Source organism: Cyanistes caeruleus, chromosome 28, assembly GCF_971803275.1.
Source record: "Cyanistes caeruleus chromosome 28, bCyaCae1.hap1.1, whole genome shotgun sequence".
Taxonomy (NCBI): domain Eukaryota; kingdom Metazoa; phylum Chordata; class Aves; order Passeriformes; family Paridae; genus Cyanistes; species Cyanistes caeruleus.
The window spans coordinates 4535518-4554058 of record NC_141728.1 but is presented as its reverse complement, the minus strand read 5'-3'; the positions used below and the strand labels follow the sequence as shown (position 1 = coordinate 4554058).

Here is an 18541-nt window from a genome sequence, read left to right as displayed (position 1 = left end):
TTTCTTTGGATGAAGCCAAACTAGGACTCTGATGGGATATTGCAGAGTTTACAGATTGTCTTTTGTTGAGATGAAATACAAGGGATGGGACCACCGTGCTTTGAGATGATTTATTGCTTCAGTAGCCCAATAAGAGATCAGTCCCGAGGCGTGAGATTTACAGGCAACAAGTCAACCACAGCTCAAGGAAGTTATGAGTTCCTTCTCCACATGGCAATATATAACTTTTTAGTCCAGTAGACAGTTGACACCAAGTTTGTTTTCACTTATTAAGCTCTTATCACCTTTACTTGATTTTGCCACACTGCGTCTGTCTTTTAACCAACAAGCTCACAGGTCACGTATTCACACACACTTCTGTTATAGTTCCTAGATCTCTAACTTACTTTATAAATCACACTATTACACTTTATACCTCCAACTATTTTACTTCATAGAATTTCTTCCTTACACTAGGCATATTCTTACTTGCAACTGTAAGAACATAGGTTTAGAATTACTCTACCTAATGTCTGTGTACTTTCATCACTCCATCAATCCAGGCTTTTTCTAAGGCTGCAGATTTTCCATTTCCAACAGTCTTTCCCGCAAATAATGCTATGAAATTTCAGTGCACGCTGGGAGTCCCCAGAACAGTTGCAGCTGCGGACCATGGCCTCACCTCCATGGTTGCTCCTTAGAATAAACTTGCAGTTTATGTTTAGCTCGTGTGTCTGCACCTCTGGCCTCTTCCTGGGTGAATGCACTTTCTGTGGTCTCTTGTGATGAGAAACTCAAGCAGCCAAATGCCAAAGCTGCTGGGAAGATGCAAAAGGCTGTGATTAAAGATGATTATTTCTGTGTGTATGTCTAGATCAGTTTCACAAGCCATACTTTAATCTATGTACACGTCAATTAGGATAATACTTTTGAAGGGGAAGAGCTCACTCTTCCAATTCCCTGGGAAGTTTTTAATACCTTTCTGGAGTTGAGGTTGCTGTGCGCTTCCTGTGATGTTTGATCCAAGGCAGCAATAAAGCTCTGCATCCCAAAGCCTCATTTTGGAGCCTCACCCATGTTTTTGGATTCTTCCAGCCGCCCCGGGCACTTCAGTCCCCAGTGCTCCAGCTGGCAGTGCTGGTTATGCAGCATGGAGAGTCCCAAGCTGGGTCTGGAGTACTCCTGGGGAAGAGGAATTGCCACCGCTGGATCTGGACCTTGTTCTGGAGACACTGGAGGAGATGCTTTCACCATCTGTGCCTGAAAGGTCTCCCTCTGCTCAGGTAACTCCATTGGACAGGGATGAGAGGGGCTGGAGTGAGAGCTTCTGAATGTTGTTGCATGGCTGAGAAGCAAAGGCTTCTTGAATTCAGCTGGGAATGGACACGGAAGGATTTGCTTGTTCAAGCAAGATTTGCTAAGGAAGAGGGAATGAAAAGGGGGGATAGCCCTTAAGTGAGGATGAGAGGTGTTTGCCAGGTTTGGATGCTCCTTTTTCTGGGAAGAACTGCCCATATCTTATTGCCTAGCATGATGACCCTTTGTCTTCTGCAAACTCCCGCACAGCAGTTTTCAAAAGCAATTTGTTGGTGTACAGAAGGAAATCTGGCAGGCTCTGATTGTACCCCTGCAGAATCTATTGGTTGATCTTTGCGTTTCCTTCTTTCTGTTTTTCTTTTCAGGTCAATCCTAGTGTTGCCCGTGGCTCTTCAGGAGGGGAGGCTGTGAACAAGGCTGCAGCAGAGGGAGCTTTGCCTGCTTGCGGGAGCTGTGTGAACGTTTGCCAGGAGCCCGAGGAGCTTGGTAAGGAGTGAGCCCAGCCTGCTTTAGAGAGATGGGAGACAGCTGCTCTGAGTCTGCCTCTGACAGGAAGGGAGATCAGAAGAGTTGAGTCCTTGTCTGCAGCAGGGTTGGTGCTTCCTGGTGCCTTTAGTTCCAATCCTGCACTGGCACAGGCTCCCTGAGCCCTGCCCCTCCATGCTTTTCCAGAGGCTCTGACACCGAGTCCTCTGCTGTGGCAAGAGAGCCGGCAAGAAACCTGAGCTGGTGGCAGTTGTGTCACCAAGCTGCGTGTCCCAATTGGTTCCCAGCTCACAGCAGCCTTCAGCTTCAGCCACTGCAGTGAGGACTGACGTCTCTGTGTCAGCCCAGAGAAAGAACAAGGCTGGGCTTCTTTGTGGCAGCTGGCACTGTCTGTGTTTCAAGCTCTCGGGGGTGCCATTTGCACTGGGAGGGTTGTGAATTGACTGGCGTACTTCAGAACTTCACAAGACTGGAAAACTTGGAAGGATCCCTGTTCCCTTGAAAGAGCAGGCTTCAGATTCTCAAGTGAGAGTGTGCCTTTCAGGCCATCTTTGACAGCCTTTGCTAGCAGGACAGTTTACTTGCAAAGGGAAAGCTACACGGAGGCCAGCATTGACTGAGAGTTGCCTTTCCTTGCCAGATATCCATGTGATCTACCTGGCCAGAAGGGCTGCCCTGCGTGGGAAGAAGGATCAGAGGGAGAGCCTGTGACCATCGGGCAGGTGGCATCTCTCTGTTTATAGATACAGTTAGAGATTTTTTATCTTGATTTATTTATACATATAGTTACAAGTATAGATTGATAGAGTTGTATTTATAGGTGTTTCTATTTATCCATCTGTAGCATTTGTATATATAGTTATGCATGCAATAGGATTTTATTTCTATGTATACAGTTAGATTTATAGATTTTCAAATTTGCATAGATATATGTAGAGAGTAACATTTATATGCACACACAGTTACATTTATAAATGTGCATAGTTCTTTAGTTAGAGCTCTATGGATGTGGAGGTCCATAGATTGAGCTGTGTAGGCTGCATTTTTCCCTCTTTCCCCCCTGGCTGCCTTTTTCATCTCTTGTTTTTCCCGCTGTGCCCCTTGTGTCCCCCTGTGCTGGGTCCGAGCTGGGGCCGGGCCAGGCGGAGCAGCAGTTGCAGCCCTGGCTGTCCCTGGAGCGGTGGGAGCTGCCGCTGGCCCCAGGCACTGTCCTGTGAGGAGCTGCTGAAGGACGCTGAGACTGAGGGGGCTGAGGAGGCGCTGATGCTGAAGGGACTTTGCAATCCTTGAGGTGTGAGGGGCACTGAGGGCTGTGGGGGAGCAGAGGGCCATGGTGGCACGGAGGTGACAGAGGCACGGGCTGAGGACTGTGCCGGCTCTGAGGGGACACAACGGCTCAGAAGGGACTGAGCGGGGGAGAGGCCTGCGAGAGGCCCAAGAAACTGAAGAGGGGGCTGGGGCTTTGCCGAGAGGACGGCGGGGCTGAGGGGATGGAGGGGGCCAGGAGGGAGCACACAGAGCTCAGGGACTGCAGCTCTGCCAGGCCTTGCAACCAATTCCAGAGCCTCCACTTTTGCCACCACAGCTGTCCTGAAGAGCTTGAGGAGAGCCAGACACTGAGAGGAGCCAGCAGGGAGAAGCTGAAGGCCTGGAGCAAGAGCAGTGAGCAGGGATGTGCTGGGACCACGCGAGAGCCTGGGTGAGGCCCCAGGGCTGGTGAGGCCGGGCAGGGCTGAGGGTGGCGTGGGCTTTGGCCGTGGGCGCTGCCCGGCCGGGCAGGAGCGGCCCCTGCCCGTGCTGGGGCTGCTCAGCGCTGCTGCCCCGGCCGGCACAGGGGCTGTCCTTGGGCAAGGCAGCTGTGCCGGCAGGGCCCGGGAGCTGTGCCGGGCTGCCGGGGGCTGCGGGACAGTCCCGCCGCGCCTGCGCTCGCCACACGCTGGCCCGCTCGGCCTGCTTGTTCTTGCCAACCCTCCTGGGGAGGCTCGGAGATTTTCGCTTCCCTGCTGGAAGTGCAGCTGCTGCCAAGGGAAAGGTCCCAGCACTGACTCGCTGTTCCCTTTGCCTCCCAGATGTCCCATCTGCTGTCCCTGTCCAGGAGAGCTGCTCTGCATGGGAGGGAAAGACCGAGGGAGAAGCTTTGAAGATGGGGCGGCTGGGATCCCTCTGATTATATATCTATATGTATATATATTGTATGAAATATGTAATAGTTAATCTGTATTTCCATCTGTAGATTGTTCTATATGTATATATAGAGGTATTTAGTTCTATTTAAACATGTATGAAGTGGTATAGTTGTATAATTGTATCGAACGAATTCTTAGTACAGGGTTATTTAGAGGGAGACTGATATTTTTGTATTTCTATATGGGCAGTAAGCTTGTAGTATCCTGTAATAAATTAAATTGTTAAACACCTCATTGATTTTTGTCTAGAGTGACTTGTAGAGGTTAGCAATAAGTGAAGTTTTTGCTAACTGAAGTTGGTACTTGTATATTTTTTCACGGCATTGTTGTGCTAATATAATAAATTACTTTTTTTAAACTTAATTGAGATTTTTATAGTTGTGTATTGTCAGGACAGGTGTAGCAATTTGTAATAAATGACATTTTTCAACTGAAATGGATTCATGTGTATTTGTAGCTCAGCTGTGCGGCTGCAGCAATCTGCAAGCAATGACATTTATCAGCTGAGATGGGTGGTTTGTGATTTGTGCTCTCCAAAGCAATGGGCAGATGGAAATGCCATGACGCTGGAGGATTTTGGTGATGAAAATCTCCAGCCACGCCCAGCACATGCCCCACTTGCGCTCAGGCTGGGCAAGGAAAGCGCAGCTTTGGGCTGGCAGCAGAGCCACACGTTGGCTCAGAACTCGCTGCACAGGCCTGCTGAGAAAACTCTGGGACTCTGCTGCGCGTACAACTCCAAGCAGGAGGCAGCGGGGCAGGAGAAAGCATTCACAATGAAAAAGAGAAATTGTGTCCAAACAGATGTGAGGATACTCTGGGAGTTGGATCAAATGCTCTAAGTCACCACTGCCTGGGCTCATCTTCAGCAAAACTAGTTTGTTCAAAGCTGAACACCTTCCAGGAAAGAGAGATTGCTCTATCTTTGGTTCAGGAATGGCACAGTGACCAATCCCAGGTCACTCGGTCCATTTGCACCCAACACCAATGTGAGGGATGGCAAAAATGGCATTTATTGCTGGAGAATTGGACACTTTATAACCTAGGTTCACAGTGTCACTCCCATCTGCTTTCATCACAGCTAGGTGCTATTGGCTAATTACGGGGGTCATTACCATAAACTATGGAGGAGGGGGGTGACTCCATCTTTCCGTTACATCCCGATATCTTCCGACCGCCGGGCCCTAGCTGACCACATTTCCCCCCCACCTTATGCTTAACTAAATTTGCTAGAATATGAGGTGTATTGGTCTTCTAAGTTCTAATGTTATTTTATGTATATCTGTTTTTAATCATTTTATCTAATTTATCTATATTATGAAAAGTTTTAAAAGTAGATATAATAGACTTGAGTAAAAATATAAGGTGCACTATACTTAAGTAAAAAGGTCAAATACTTATTAAATAGACACCGCAGTGTTTCATTAAGAAACAATAAGGTACACACGGTGACCAAGTGCATTCTTAGAGCATCTGCTGTCTTTCTACAAACAGGATGTTGACTCTCTCTAGTTGGCTCTTGACAAAAGACACAAGCTCATTTAAAACATGGTCCAAAGTTTAGCACCAGTAAGATCATTATGATTGGCCCGATCAGAGTGGACACCAGGCTGGTCAGCCACGGAGACTGGCTAAACAGCGATTCGAACCACCCTTGTTGGGCCTCTCTATCTCTCTTTCTCTGGGCTAATCTTTCCCTCAGTTCAGCCATAGAATCTCTGACCGCTCCGGTGTGATCAGCATAAAAGCAACACTCTTCTTTCAGGGCGGCACAGAGGCCTCCTTGCTGCATTAGCAGAAGATCTAGCCCACATCTATTTGGTAAGACAACCTCAGAGAGTGAGGACAGCGACTTCTCTAAAAGAAAGATGGATCTTTCAATCCTCTGCAGGTCCTCATCGATCGTCATCTGCAGCTGAGAGAACCCTTGCTGTTGGGTGTCTCGTTAGGGACTTTTGGATTAGGTTCTTTTTCCCTTTCAACTGAAGATTGATGAGAGAGAGGCAGTTTTCTCTTGTTCGGTCTCAGTTGTTCATTCTTCTTTTATCAGCATTACAAGGTACAAGGAGCTGTGTGCACTATGATAGAAAAGGGTAAAATGGCTAACAAAGATCCTCTTCAGGGCTTTTATATGTCCATTTACCCAATTAACAGATGCCAACTAAATTATTTTTCTTAGTGACCCAAAGACCCAACACCTGTGCGCTGCCCTGCGGCATTTTTTACCCAATCACTTACTACTACCCAAAAACCCTTAAGAGAAGAACATGAAGAAGAAAGGAGAAGGACAAGAGACAACACCCTAAATCTTCCATCTTGTCTCCTGTTCTCTAAACTCCTTTTTCACCCAGTGATTTAAGAAATTTCTAATCTACACACTTACACTTTTCCTATCTAGCTTTAACATTTGTTTTCATGTATCACCATGAAAACATGCTCATGAATTTCATGTCATATGAAATTCAGTGTTTCTTTGACTCCTAGAACTAAGTATTAGAGACAAGGGCACACACTCTGTATCTCAGACTCCAACATCAGATAGCTAGTGAGGAAAATGCCTGGCCTGGCTGGGCAGGGAGATTTTGCAGGAACTCAGGAAAAAGATGAGGGTGCATCACCTTTGGACAGAGGGACAGGCAACTCAGGAAATGTTTAAGGATGTCGTTAGGTCCTGCAGAAAGAAAAGTAGAGAGGTGAAAGCTGAATTAGAGCTTAACCTTGCTGCTTCTGTGAAGGATAATATATCACATCTCACGGGAGCTGATCTGGCTCTGTCACTTGGGCCTGCACAGGAGTGGGTCACACCCCAGGAGCAGGATGAGCCCAGCTGTGACTAGAGTACTCACTCTACGGCTTTTGGCTGTCAGTCTGTGCTCTGAGGAGGCAAGGACAAGAGGGAGGTCTTTTGCATGGGATAATAGAGGATTTATTGCTCTGGGGGATCTTGGGGGCAAAAGACAGAAAATGTGAGCGTGCAAAAGCTGAAATAGGGAGGTGGTTCAAAGGGAGGGTACAAAGCATCAGCTAATCAGAGATATCCTGGGCAGGGTAAAAGGAGGGGTTCACAAAATCATCATCCAATTGGGGCCCAAAGCACCAAGGATCCACTGTGACACTGCAGGGCCCAAAGAACCAAGGATCCACTGTGACTCCACGGAGTGTCATGGAACCGTGGAGACCATTGTGACACTGCAGGGCCTCATGGAACCATTCTGACACCAAGCTGGCTGGGAGTGTGGATGTGCTGGAGGGCAGGAGGGCTCTGCACAGGGAGCTGGACAGGCTGGATGCAGGGCCCAAAGCCAACAAGGTGAGGTTGAACAAGACCAAGTGCCGGCTCCTGCACTTTGGCCACAACAAGGCCTGCAGTGCTCCAGGCTGGGGCCGGAGTGGCTGGACAGCGGCCAGGCAGAAAGGGAGCTGGGGCACTGATGGACAGCAGGCTGGACATGAGGCAGCAGTGTGCCCAGGTGGCCAAGAAGGCCAATGGCCCCTGGCCTGGATCAGGAATGGTGTGGCCAGCAGGAGCAGGGCAGGGATTCTTCCCCTGTGCTGGGCACTGCTGAGGCCACACCTCGAGTGCTGTGTCCAGTCCTGGGCCCCCAATTGAGGAAGGCCATGGAGGGGCTGGAGCGTGTCCAGAGAAGGGCAACAAGGCTGCTGAGGGGTCTGGAGCACAAGTGCTGTCAGGAGTGGCTGAGTGTGGTGGGGTTTAGCTCTAGCAAAAATCACCAGAGTACTTCCTTATTTCTTGCTGTGAGATATGGATTAGGAGAAGGGCAAAAGAGGCTTAACACTGAATAGGAATAAAGAACCTTTATGATCAGGACTACAAGAATAAGAAACAAGAATAAAACCTCCAGAGACCTTTCCTCCCCCTACCCAAAATTTCCTTCCCCAAGTGATACGGCAGAGACAAAACCTGGGATGTTAAAGCAGTGCCAACTATACAATAGTCTTTTCATCAGCCTGTGCAGGGAGAGGAGTTTTCTCTTGTCATGCCATGGAGAGTTCTCCACAAGAAACAGTTTTCTCGTGGCTTTTCATTTCTACAAATGGCAGTCACCCAGGCACAACCTCTGCCCTCTCCTCCCATTTTCACACCACTCAGAGGTGTGTTCAGGGACCATGTGCTCTAGGGGTATTATTATAAGGATGAGTTACTCAAAGGGACAGGTTCTCTTCATCTCTGAGAATAGATGTTTTCTTCTTCTCTCCCTGGGGGAAAAGGGTCTTCATCAGCTCTCATCTCCCTCTCTCTCTGTTCAAGCTCTCATGGGATCACAGCTACTCCACCATCCGCTTGGCTTCATCCATGGATACCTTTGCCCAGATCTACAGCTTGAATACTTCAATCCCCCCATTAATCTTTCATGAATTAAAGGTGTTATTTTTCAGAACATTATTATTCATCTCCATGGCCCTACCAAAAGACTATTTCAGCTTATGAGAGCATCTCCTCATTCTCCTTCCATCTGAGGCTTGATTCCTTCTTTTAGTGTCCTTGGTGTTTGACGCTGTCTTTTTCCGTGTCACTTGGTTCTTTTCTTTTCCTGGAGAGAGGATTAAAGTCTGCAGGTCTCCTGTGTGCAGTGCAAGGGTTAAATGTGGCCCAAGCCATGGCAGGCAGTGGTGGTGTGGGATTTCAGGTGTGGCTGGTGCCAGCTCTCAGGAGCTGTCTGTGCGGGCCGGGGGGCAGGGGGGGTGTTGGCGAGTGTCATCAGCCGTGGCCTGGCCCAGCCTGGGGGCCGGGGGCTCCCCTGGGAAGGGCTTTGGCCACCCCGCTGGAACGGGACCCGGAGGGCTTCCCGGGAAAGCCAGCAGCGCAGCAGAGCCTGGCCTGGCCTGGGGGGGATCCCGCAGTCTCCATCTCCCCCCGGGAGCAGCTGGGCTCCGGCCCAGGCCCCCCCAGGCCGCACAGGCCACGGGGGAGCGGGGCCAGCCACACCACAGCTCTGCTGCCTTTCAAGGCTGCAAAGAAAGAGACCAGGTCCTGGGCTTGGGGGTTTAAAAGGTGGCATTCACAAAGGTGAAGTTCCTTTTCAGTGGTGCAGAATGCTGTCAGTTGTCAGAACTGGCCAGCTTTTGGCTTGATCTCAAGCACAGAAGGAACTCCCCACAGCCTCTCTCAGAGGAATCACTGCTGTGGGGGTTTCCCACTTCTTTCCCTAAATGCTAAACTACCACACCCTTTGACCATCACATAATTCTCATAACTCACAGCTATCAAGGCCTTATTTAACACCAAGTAAGTTGCTCCAGTATCAACCAAGAATTCTACTTCTTGTTCTTCTTTCCCTAGTTTCATTTTTATAACCAGGGGGTCTGCTGGGGTGGACTCCTTGAGTCCCCTTCAGTCATCTTGTGAATGTGTGACTGCAACCACCCCTCCTTTCCCTTCTTTCTTTTGGCCATCTCACTTCCACTTTGGACACTCATTTTTCCAGTGGCCAAATTCTCCACAGTACACACATTGGGCTCTACCCAGTCGAGACGGGCCTCGTTTGGGTGGTCCTTGTCTGTGCTTTCCTTTCCCTTTTCCTTCCTCCTGTACCACTGCTACTAGCTTCTCCATTTCTTGCTTATATCCCTCTTCTCAATTGCTGATAACTCTCCATGCCTCTTCCAATAAGGCTTCTAAGTTTCACCCATCTGCCCCCCAAAGCTTTTGGAGTTTACACCTCATGTCCCCCGTGGATTGTTCCAGAAATAGATGAACTAGCTGCTGTATTCCTACTTCAGAGCCCGGCTCCAGTGGTGTGTGTCTGTGCATCGCGTCCTTCCAAGGATCTGGGAATTCCCAGGGAGATTCCCAGGGACCTTGTTTGATTGCATATAAGGCTGCCCAGTTCATGGTTTTAGGTCCAGCCCTCTCCACTCCCTTCACTCTCCACTCCTGGTAGCTTTCTTACTTTCTCCTTGCACTCGACTGATTTGGATCCCATGGTGGGTCCTGGAGAGGAAAGTATTCTTTTCCATCCATTTGTCATGTTTTCTAATGGTCCTTTGCCAGGTCCCCTGCTGGTTTTAGAACCAATTGTTTCTCAGCTTTGGTTAATGCATCCAATAACAATTGTGTGTCACTTCAGTCTGGGTTATGTTGTTTGACTATATATCATAAACATTTGGCAGTGTTTGCTGGCTCCCTTTGATAATTTTTGTGTCCTTTTCTCACACCTCTGTGTCAGGAGGAGAAAAGGGTTCCTGAACTACCATTGTCCCTTCTGGTCCTATTGCTTCCCACAAGGGTGCCTGTAGTCCCTGCTTTCTGCTCTGGGATGCAGTCGGGCTACCTGGGGGTGTTGGGGCTGATGCCCCCTTAAAGCTGTCGGGAGGAGGTGGAGGGGAAATGGAGCTTGCAGGTGTGGAGGGGGCAGAGGGGCAAATGGAGCTTCCAAGTGCACCTCTTCCTCCTGCTGCCTCCTAAAGGGAGGGCTGATTAAATGAGTACAGTTCTGTTCTTGCTGGGCTGCTGCTGGATAGGCCTTACTCAGCCTGATGCACCTCTGGCCGAGGCTGCAGCTCCAACAGCACCGTTTGAGCTTCCCTTTGTTGGCCTGATTTTCTTTCTCAAGGGCCAACACCAAAGGATCAGAGGGGGCTTTGATCCCACAGTCCCTCTGCCATTCAGGGTTATTCCAGAGGGAGAAAAACATATCACAACCCCAAAGCTCATCCCACTTCCCCTGGTGTCTAAGGAAAAGCATGAGCTGCTATAGATGTACAAAACGCTCGCAGTGAGAGAATTCTCCAGGGTCAAGCTGTTCAGGTATAAGCAATTTATTATTTGGGTAGAGGGAGGAAGAGACCCGTTTCTGCTGCCAGCCTCGGCGTACACGTGGTCAGGGAGGGAGAGAGACTGGAGAGGGGAGAGCAAGAGCCAGGGGTAAGAGAGTGGGGAGGACAAGAGAGGAGAGCTTAAAGAGAGAGAGAGGGGGGAACAAAAGAGTGAAGTTCCTGTTACAATACATTATAGCCGTTTCCATAGTGAAGGTTCTAATTTCCAGTAACCAACCACAACAACATACACCCAGTAAAGGATTTACATAGAGCCTATAAGAATTACTACATTACCATACAGTGTTACATTTCAAACTCTAAAAGCTTTACAAATTCCTCTCTTCCTGCTTGACTTTTGGATTCTCTGTCTGCAGAAGGACATTGTTTCATCAACAGGGATTCTCCTTTAGCTGGCTAAGCTATTGTTCTGTGGTTATGTACTAACCCGTACTCAGCATTTTATGACTCAAAGCAAGCTTTCATTTCTATTTCCATTCTAGGCTTCATATTTTCAGAATCTTTGGCTAAATAATCATATTCATAAAGTTTTCCTCTTTCATCTTCTCCAACACTTTTTGTTGCTTAAACCCCCTGTTTTTGGTCAAACTGTTCCATTTGGGAGCCATATTTTCCCTTCTGGGTCCACATTTCCTATCTGAGCACCCAAATTCTGGGTTTTTAGGCCCAAAATCTTCCTTTCAGTGTTGAAACTCCCCCTTCTGGGTCCAAACTTCACTTTTTTGGGTGCCCAAATTCTCCTTTTTTGGTCCAGATTTCTAAGTTCTGAACACATATTCCATTTTTTGTGTCCATGTTTCCCACTAGATCCCAAATTCCCCTATTTTGGTCCAAACTTCCCATTTGGGCATCCAAATTCCTCTTTTTTAGGCCAAAATTCTCCCTTTTAACACCAGATTTCCCATCTGGGTCCAAATTTCCCATCTGGGCACCCAAATACCTATTTTTTCTCATTTTAAATCCACTTTTTGGGTCCAAATTTCTCACCTGAGTGCCCAAATTCCTCCTTTTTGTTCCAAACTACCCCTTTTTGGTCCAAATTACCCCTTTTTGGTCCAAATTTCCCATCTGAGCAACCAAATTCCCCCTTTTTAAGCCCAAATTCTCCCTTTTTGGACACAAACTTCCTTTCATTCCGGCCCCAAATCCCCTTTTTCATCCCAAATCTCACTTTCTTGCCCCAAATTTCCCCCTGGCTGCCACTGGCTCACCTGGGTTGACCTTTTAACATCAGACTCCCATTGTTTTAATCCAAATTCTCATTTTTACATCTAAAGTGCCCCTTTTGCTGCTCAAACCGCCAGTTTTGGGCCAAACTGTTCCCCTTTCAGGGTCCACATTTCCCATCTGGGCACCCAAATTCCTCTTTTTTTGAGCCCAAATGGGAAATTTTTGGACCCAGAGTCCCCCTTTTGGGCCCAAATTCCCTACCTGAGCACCCAAATTCTACTTTTTTAGGCCCCAATTCTACCTTTCATTGTCAATACTCTCCCTTCTGCATCCAAACTTCTATTTTTTTGGGCATGCCAATTTTCCTTTTTTCAGCCCAAATTTCTGGGTTTTAGACCCATATTCTGCTTCTTGTGTCCAAGTTTCCCACTGGATCCCAAATTTCCCCAGTTTGGTCCAAACTTCCCATTTGGGCACCCAAATTTTCCTTTTTTAGGCCAAAATTCTCCTTTTTGCACCCCAACTCCTTTTTCCTGGCCTAAAATCCCCTTTTTCATCCCAAATCTCCCCTTTTTTTCCACAAATTTACCCCCTGGCTGCCATTGGCTCACCTGAGTTGACCTTTTAGTATGAGACTCCAATTGTTTTTTTAATCCAAACTCTCATTTTTGGGTCTAAACCAACACTCTTTGTTGCACAAACCCCCACTTTTGGGCCAAACTGAGCATTTTGGAACCACATTCCCCCTTCTGGGTTCAGATTTCCCATCTGGGCAGAAAAATTTTCTGGTTTTGGGATTAAAGTACCCATTTTGGCCCCAAATTCTTCTCTTTGGGTCCAAATACCCTGCCTGAGTTCCCAAATCTCCCCTTTTTAGGCCCAAAGTCTGTCTTTCAGCCCCAAAACTCTCATTTGGGGTCCAAATTTCTCATCTGAGCAACCCAATTCCCCTTTTTTTAAGCCCAAATTCTCCTTTCCTGGGCCAGGAGTTCCCATTTCAGGTACAAACTTCCCAGCTGAGGACCCAAATTCCTATTTTTGGGCCCAAACTGTCCTTGTTTTGGACACAATCTCCCCTTTTTTCTCTGGCCCAAACTCCTCTTTTTCATCCCAAATCTCCCTTTCTTGCCTCAGATTTCCCCCCTGGCTGCCATTGGCTCACCTGGCTTGACCTTTTAGCATCAGACTCCCATTGTTTTTATCCAAACTCTCATTTTTACATCTAAACTGCCCCTTTTTGTTGCTCAAACCCCCAGTTTTGGCCCAAACTGTCCTTTTGGGATCCAAATTCCCCCTTCTGGGTCCACATTTCCCATCTGGGCACCCGAATTACCCTCTTTTTGGTTCTGATTTCCATTATTTTGGACCCAAATTCCCCTTTTGGCTTCCAAATTTCCCACCGGAGCAACCAAAATCTGCATTTTGAGGCTCAAATTCTGCCTTTCAGTGCCAAAACTCCCCTTTCTTGGTCCAAACTTCCCTTTTTTTCAGCACCCTACTTCTCCTTTTTTCAGACAAAATTTCTGGGGTTTTGACCCATATTCCACTTTCTGTGCTCAAATTCCCCCTTTTTTGGGTGCAAAGTCCCTTTTTGGGCCCTAACTTCCCACCTGGGTGCCCAAATTCCTCTTTTTTAGGCCAAAATTCTCCTTTTTAACACCAGATTCCTCCTTCTGGCTCCAAATTTCCCACCTGGGAGCCCAAATTCTCCTTTTCTTGGGCCCAAGTTCCTCTTTTTTTGGCCCTAATCCTTTTTTTTTTTTAGGCCCAAATTTCTTTTTTTCTCACCCAAAGCGTCTCTTGCAGAATCCAAATTCCCATTTCTGGGTCCACATTTCCCATCTGGGCACCCAAATTCCTATATTTAGCCTCAAATTCCCCATTATGGCTCCACATTTCCCACCCAATATTCCCCCTTTTTCAGCCCAGATTCTCCCTTCCAGCACCAAAACTCCCTCTTTGTGGCCCAAACTTCCCCCCTGGCAGTGGAGGCAGCCCAGTCCTCTGCCAGGCTCCCGCCCTGGAGATCTGCCCCCTCAGGTGAGACCAAAGCGCCGAGTGACGGTGACTGAGCTGTGGAGCCCTTCCTGCCTCAGGAGCCCATGGTATCTCCCTGGTAACTCCTGGCCATCTTATCCCGCTCCCAGACCCTTGGTCCCCTTCCCGATTGCCCCCTCCCCTATAAAAACCCCGGCTTTTGCCCAGTTCAGCTTGGCCCATCCCTGCCCCCTTGGCTGAGGCCTGCATTAAAGGCTCTCTGTGGAACGCCACATGGCCTCGCGTCTCTGCTCTGCGTCGGCAGGGGAACCCCTGCAGGGAGCTGGCTGGGCTGAGCAGAGCTGAGAGCAGAGCAGAAATGGCTTCTCAAAGAGCTGAAAGATCACCTGAAGCCTCTGCCCGTGCTCCTGAGGGTTCCCCCTGCCTGGAAACTGCCTGGAAACCCCGGACGGCGGCTCCTGCCTGGGACGTCTCTCTGGGATTTGTTGTGGCAGAGCTGGGGGTCGGAGAGAACCCCAGACGCAGCCAAAACATCTGGGCACACAAATTCCTCTTTTTTTGGCCCCAAATTTTCTATTTTTGGGCCAAAGCTCCCTTTTTCTGGGCCAAAATCCCCTATTTCATCCCAAATCTCCCTTTCTTGCCCCAAATTTCCCCCCAGGCTGCCATTGGCTCACCTGGGTTGATCTTTTAGCATCAGACACCCATTTGTTTTAAACTAAACTCTCATGTGTACATCAAAACTGCCCCTTTTGTTGCTCAAACCCCCAGTTTTGGGCCAAACTGTTCCTTTTCCAGCCAAATTCCCCTTTTTTGGTCCCAATTTCCCATCTGGGCACCTGTGAAAAACAACGTTCACTTTCCTGGTTAATTTTGAAAGGTTCAATTAGAAAGTCAGAAGGAGACAAAGACAATAAAGCAAAGGGTTAAAAGGGCCAGGTGCTTGGCCCTCTGCCAAGAGCACCCCTGGTGTTTTGGAAACACCCTTTATATCCCATTTCTATTGCATCACCTGATGCACATTCATAGACTTTATGCATATTCAAACTTTCCCATTAACTACTTTACATTTCCCAGGAACTGTTTAGCATGGCCACTCCTTGGGTCTGCCTTTTTACAGCATGCCTGTGTCTTGGTTTGTGGTTTTAATCCTCTTCTTCTCCCCTTTGAATTTGGGCCTTGGCTCCTTCTTTGCACAGGTGCTGAGTGTTGATAGCAGCAGGGTCCCCATCATCTGTTCACTGGAGTTATCCCAACTGAGCAGACAGTTCAAACATCCTCTATCGACTGTTACAGCAAAGCCATTGGAACGTGATACATACAGCATTCATCTGAATCCTTGTGAAAAGCCAATATTATAATATGTATTGATAACAGCTTCTAGGAAATGCACATTCCTGTGATAAAGGATGTATTTTATTCCTGCTCTCTTTGGAGCAGAGGTGATTGCAGCATTCTGTGATTGATATTGACCCAGGGTCTCTCCTCAGGAGGTCTGGCCTGCTCAGAGAAGCTGTGCCTTGAGGTGTGAGCCAGTGTGGACAGCCTTGCTCCACATTCCCCAAGCCCATCCCCTGTGTCCTTCCTCACCTGGGACCTGCTTTGCTTGGAGAGCTGCCTGCACTCAGGAAAGAGAGGTTTTTCCCTTTTTATTTTGAAGCAATCTGAGACTCCTAAGATTCATTGTTGAAAACAGACGCACTCCTCAAGTGTGTGCCAGCCCAAGGTGCCACCAAGGAGGTTCCCCTTCCCCAAGGCAGAACCCTGCAAGGAATGTTTGAGACCTTTGCACTCCTTGACTGAGGCCCTGCAGTGTCACAGAGGCCCCTGGGTTCCAGGAGGTTCTGCACTGTCCCAGTGGATATTTGGCTCCATGGAGCCCCACCGTGTCACAATGCTCTTTTTGGTTCCACCAGGCCCTGATCTGTCACAATGGGCTTTTGGTTCCATGAGGTTCCGTCCTCAGCAATGGTCTCTGTAGTTCCAAAGTGTCACAAGGGCCCCTTGGTTCCAGGAGGTTCATTGGTGTCCCCATGGTCCCTTGGCTCCATCAGGCATCCCAATGTCACAAGGGCCCCTTGGTTCCAGCAGGTTCCTGGAGCAGGACTTCCCCTGGGCCACAGAAGGGCTCCTCTGCTCTGTCCAGCAGCTGGGGCCATAACTCAGGGCATCTCCCCCTCACAGCAACTGGGGAGATAACCCAGGCCGCACATCTGTCCTGTCCTGACTTCTCTCTGCTGCCAGGGAGCTGCAGTTCCCAGCTGCCCAGAAACATCTTGCCTTGAGAGCAGCCTGAAGGGAGATGAGCCTTGGATTCTGGACTGACACACACTTCACTTTACAAACTAGAAAAGCTACACAAAACTTGCACAAAGCACAACTCTTCTGCATCGTCCCTGGAAACGGGCAGGGCTTCTGTGCCAAGCCTGGATGCATCTTGGTGCTTCCTTTCTGGAAGCTGAGGGAAAGAAAGGGCTCCAGGTGTGCTCCACTATCAATTGGGTGCTGAGTTCCATTGACTCCTAATCTGTGCCAGCTCTTCACGAGCTGTAATATAGGTAACTTGATTGTGCCCTGGGTTTGTATCCACTAGCACTTCTTTGGGTTATCCTGTGGAGGAAGCAGTCTGTTTAAAGTCTCTTGTCTGTTAATCTTGAGTCCATTCAGTAAATAATTCATTTTCTAATAGACCTAATGGGGTATTCTAAAGAACTTGGGAGCAAGAGCAATTTGGGGTGCAGGTGGCCTGAAACAGAGCTCCTGCCAGAAACCTGAGCATAAGGCAGAACTTGGCTAAGCATCCACTCTATTTGTAACAACATATTTCATTTAAAAAATACAGAGAGAGAAGATCTTTTTTCCCATTTATTCTTTTCCTGTTTATGCACTGATATCAGCAATCCCCAGTTGATATTGATCCCCAGCACCTCCTCCTGCACTCTGAATAGATCTGAAAATCAAGACCCTTCATGGCTGACAATCCATCAGACTTTGTCCCTACCCCCACGCCACCAATTCCCTCATCCAAGCCCTGGCACTCAGAGCAGCCTTGTGCAAATCTGAGCTCCCTCCCCTCCAGGCTGTGCCTGCAGCTTTCAGCTCCTTGGCACCAACTCCCACCTGCTTTCCTTGCAGAAGGAGCTGCCCCAGACACAGAGGGATGTTCATTCCTTGTCAGCAAACAAAGCAAGGGAAGGCACAGCTCCATCCAAACTAAAGTCATTCCTGTGCTGGATATTCAATCCACTTTGCACAGCAGACAGTCTCAGTGCAATGGAAAACACCTTCTGTGTCCAGCACAGGTGCCAAGATGCCCCAAAGCCTCCATGCCCCGATTCTGCCCAGATTTGCTCTTTGCACACACGAGGCACACGCTGAAGTCACGAGCTGCCTCCATGGCCAGAGGGAGGAAAAGAGAGAAAGTGGCTGAAGAGCTCTCTTGTGCAGAGCCACAGCTGCACTAATCCCAAACTGCTGGGATTGCTCCCAGCAACTTGATCCAACAGCCTCTGCAGCATCTGTTCCCCGGCTCAAAATCTGTCTGGATGGGCAGGCCCGAGGAGTGCTGGGGAATGGAGCCACATCCAGGGGTGTCCCCAGGGCTCAGGGCTGGGGCCAGCTCAGTTCAATCTCTTTATTGCTGCTCTGGCCCAGGGCACCCAGGGCACCCTCAGGCAGCTGCCAGGGGAGCCCAAGCTGGGCTGTGTGGGAAATGCAGGCACAGAGAGCTCTCAGGGCCTTGAGCATACAGGCCCAGAGACAGAGATGGACACAGAGTTTGACCTGAGACCACGGGGAAGGCTTGGGGCTTTACAACAATGAAGCTGTACAAACATGAAGGAAGAATAAGAGCTTGCAGTTTGAATCAAAATATATGTGAAACATGCTTTCAGCAAGTAGAAATATGCTTTCTATGAGTGAATAAATATGTTAAGTAAGATAATAGAGATTTTGAAGTTTCACATACAAAATGTTCTAAAGTCAGTAAGGAATTACAGATACAGCAATGTAAGTTTCTGTAGTGTTCTATGATTGGATAAGAAAAGACACATTGCAGCAGCATTGTGTGAGACAAAGCAATTGATGATCGGTTTATTAAGATGCTGCTGAGCTTTTGTGTGACCTCTTGATTGGTTAAAAAGTTTATAAAAGACATTGTAACTAGAATTTTGGTGGCTTCTGAGGTGATGGTGTTGAATGTAACACCTTAAGAGTCTCAGCCTTGCATGAGGCTGATGGACTATGCAATAAAATACCTTTTCTAACATCACTCAGTTGGCCTTGTGTGCTCTGATCCCAATAGTCCTTTTCCTCATCTTTGGGAACCTTATCCCCCCAGTAAGGAACGGTGGTTGTCCTTACTTAATCTCCTTTGCCATTAATGTATTGGTAACATTATTTTTATTATTCTTCACAGAAGCAGTCAGGTTAAGTCCTAATTGAGCTTTCACCTCTCTCATTTCCTTTCTGCAGGACCTAAAGACATCCCTGAATATTTCCTGAGTTTCCTGCCCTTCTGTCCAAAGGTGATGTGTCCATGGTTTTCCCCGAGTTCCTGGAAAAAGCTCCATGCCCAGCCAGGCCAGGCATTTTCCTCACTCATTCAT

At 48.3% G+C, this 18541-nt stretch overlaps 2 protein-coding genes across 2 annotated transcripts in view; both read left to right on the top strand.

Annotated features, from left to right (window-relative positions):
* LOC147649087 (uncharacterized) overlaps nucleotides 1–4404 on the top strand; it is a 193078-nt gene extending 188674 nt beyond the window's left edge. The window contains exon 8 of the mRNA XM_086865004.1: nucleotides 3852–4404. The gene's annotated coding sequence lies outside the window, so the exon portion shown is untranslated. The remainder of the gene's footprint in view (nucleotides 1–3851) is intronic.
* LOC147649085 (uncharacterized) overlaps nucleotides 1–18541 on the top strand; it is a 119036-nt gene that overhangs the window by 3768 nt on the left and 96727 nt on the right. The window contains exons 4-7 of the mRNA XM_086865036.1: nucleotides 1075–1262; nucleotides 1662–1782; nucleotides 2423–3073; nucleotides 3368–3481. Of these exons, the coding sequence (XP_086721162.1) occupies nucleotides 1075–1262; nucleotides 1662–1782; nucleotides 2423–2493 (380 nt within the window). The 3' untranslated portion in view covers nucleotides 2494–3073; nucleotides 3368–3481. The remainder of the gene's footprint in view (nucleotides 1–1074; nucleotides 1263–1661; nucleotides 1783–2422; nucleotides 3074–3367; nucleotides 3482–18541) is intronic.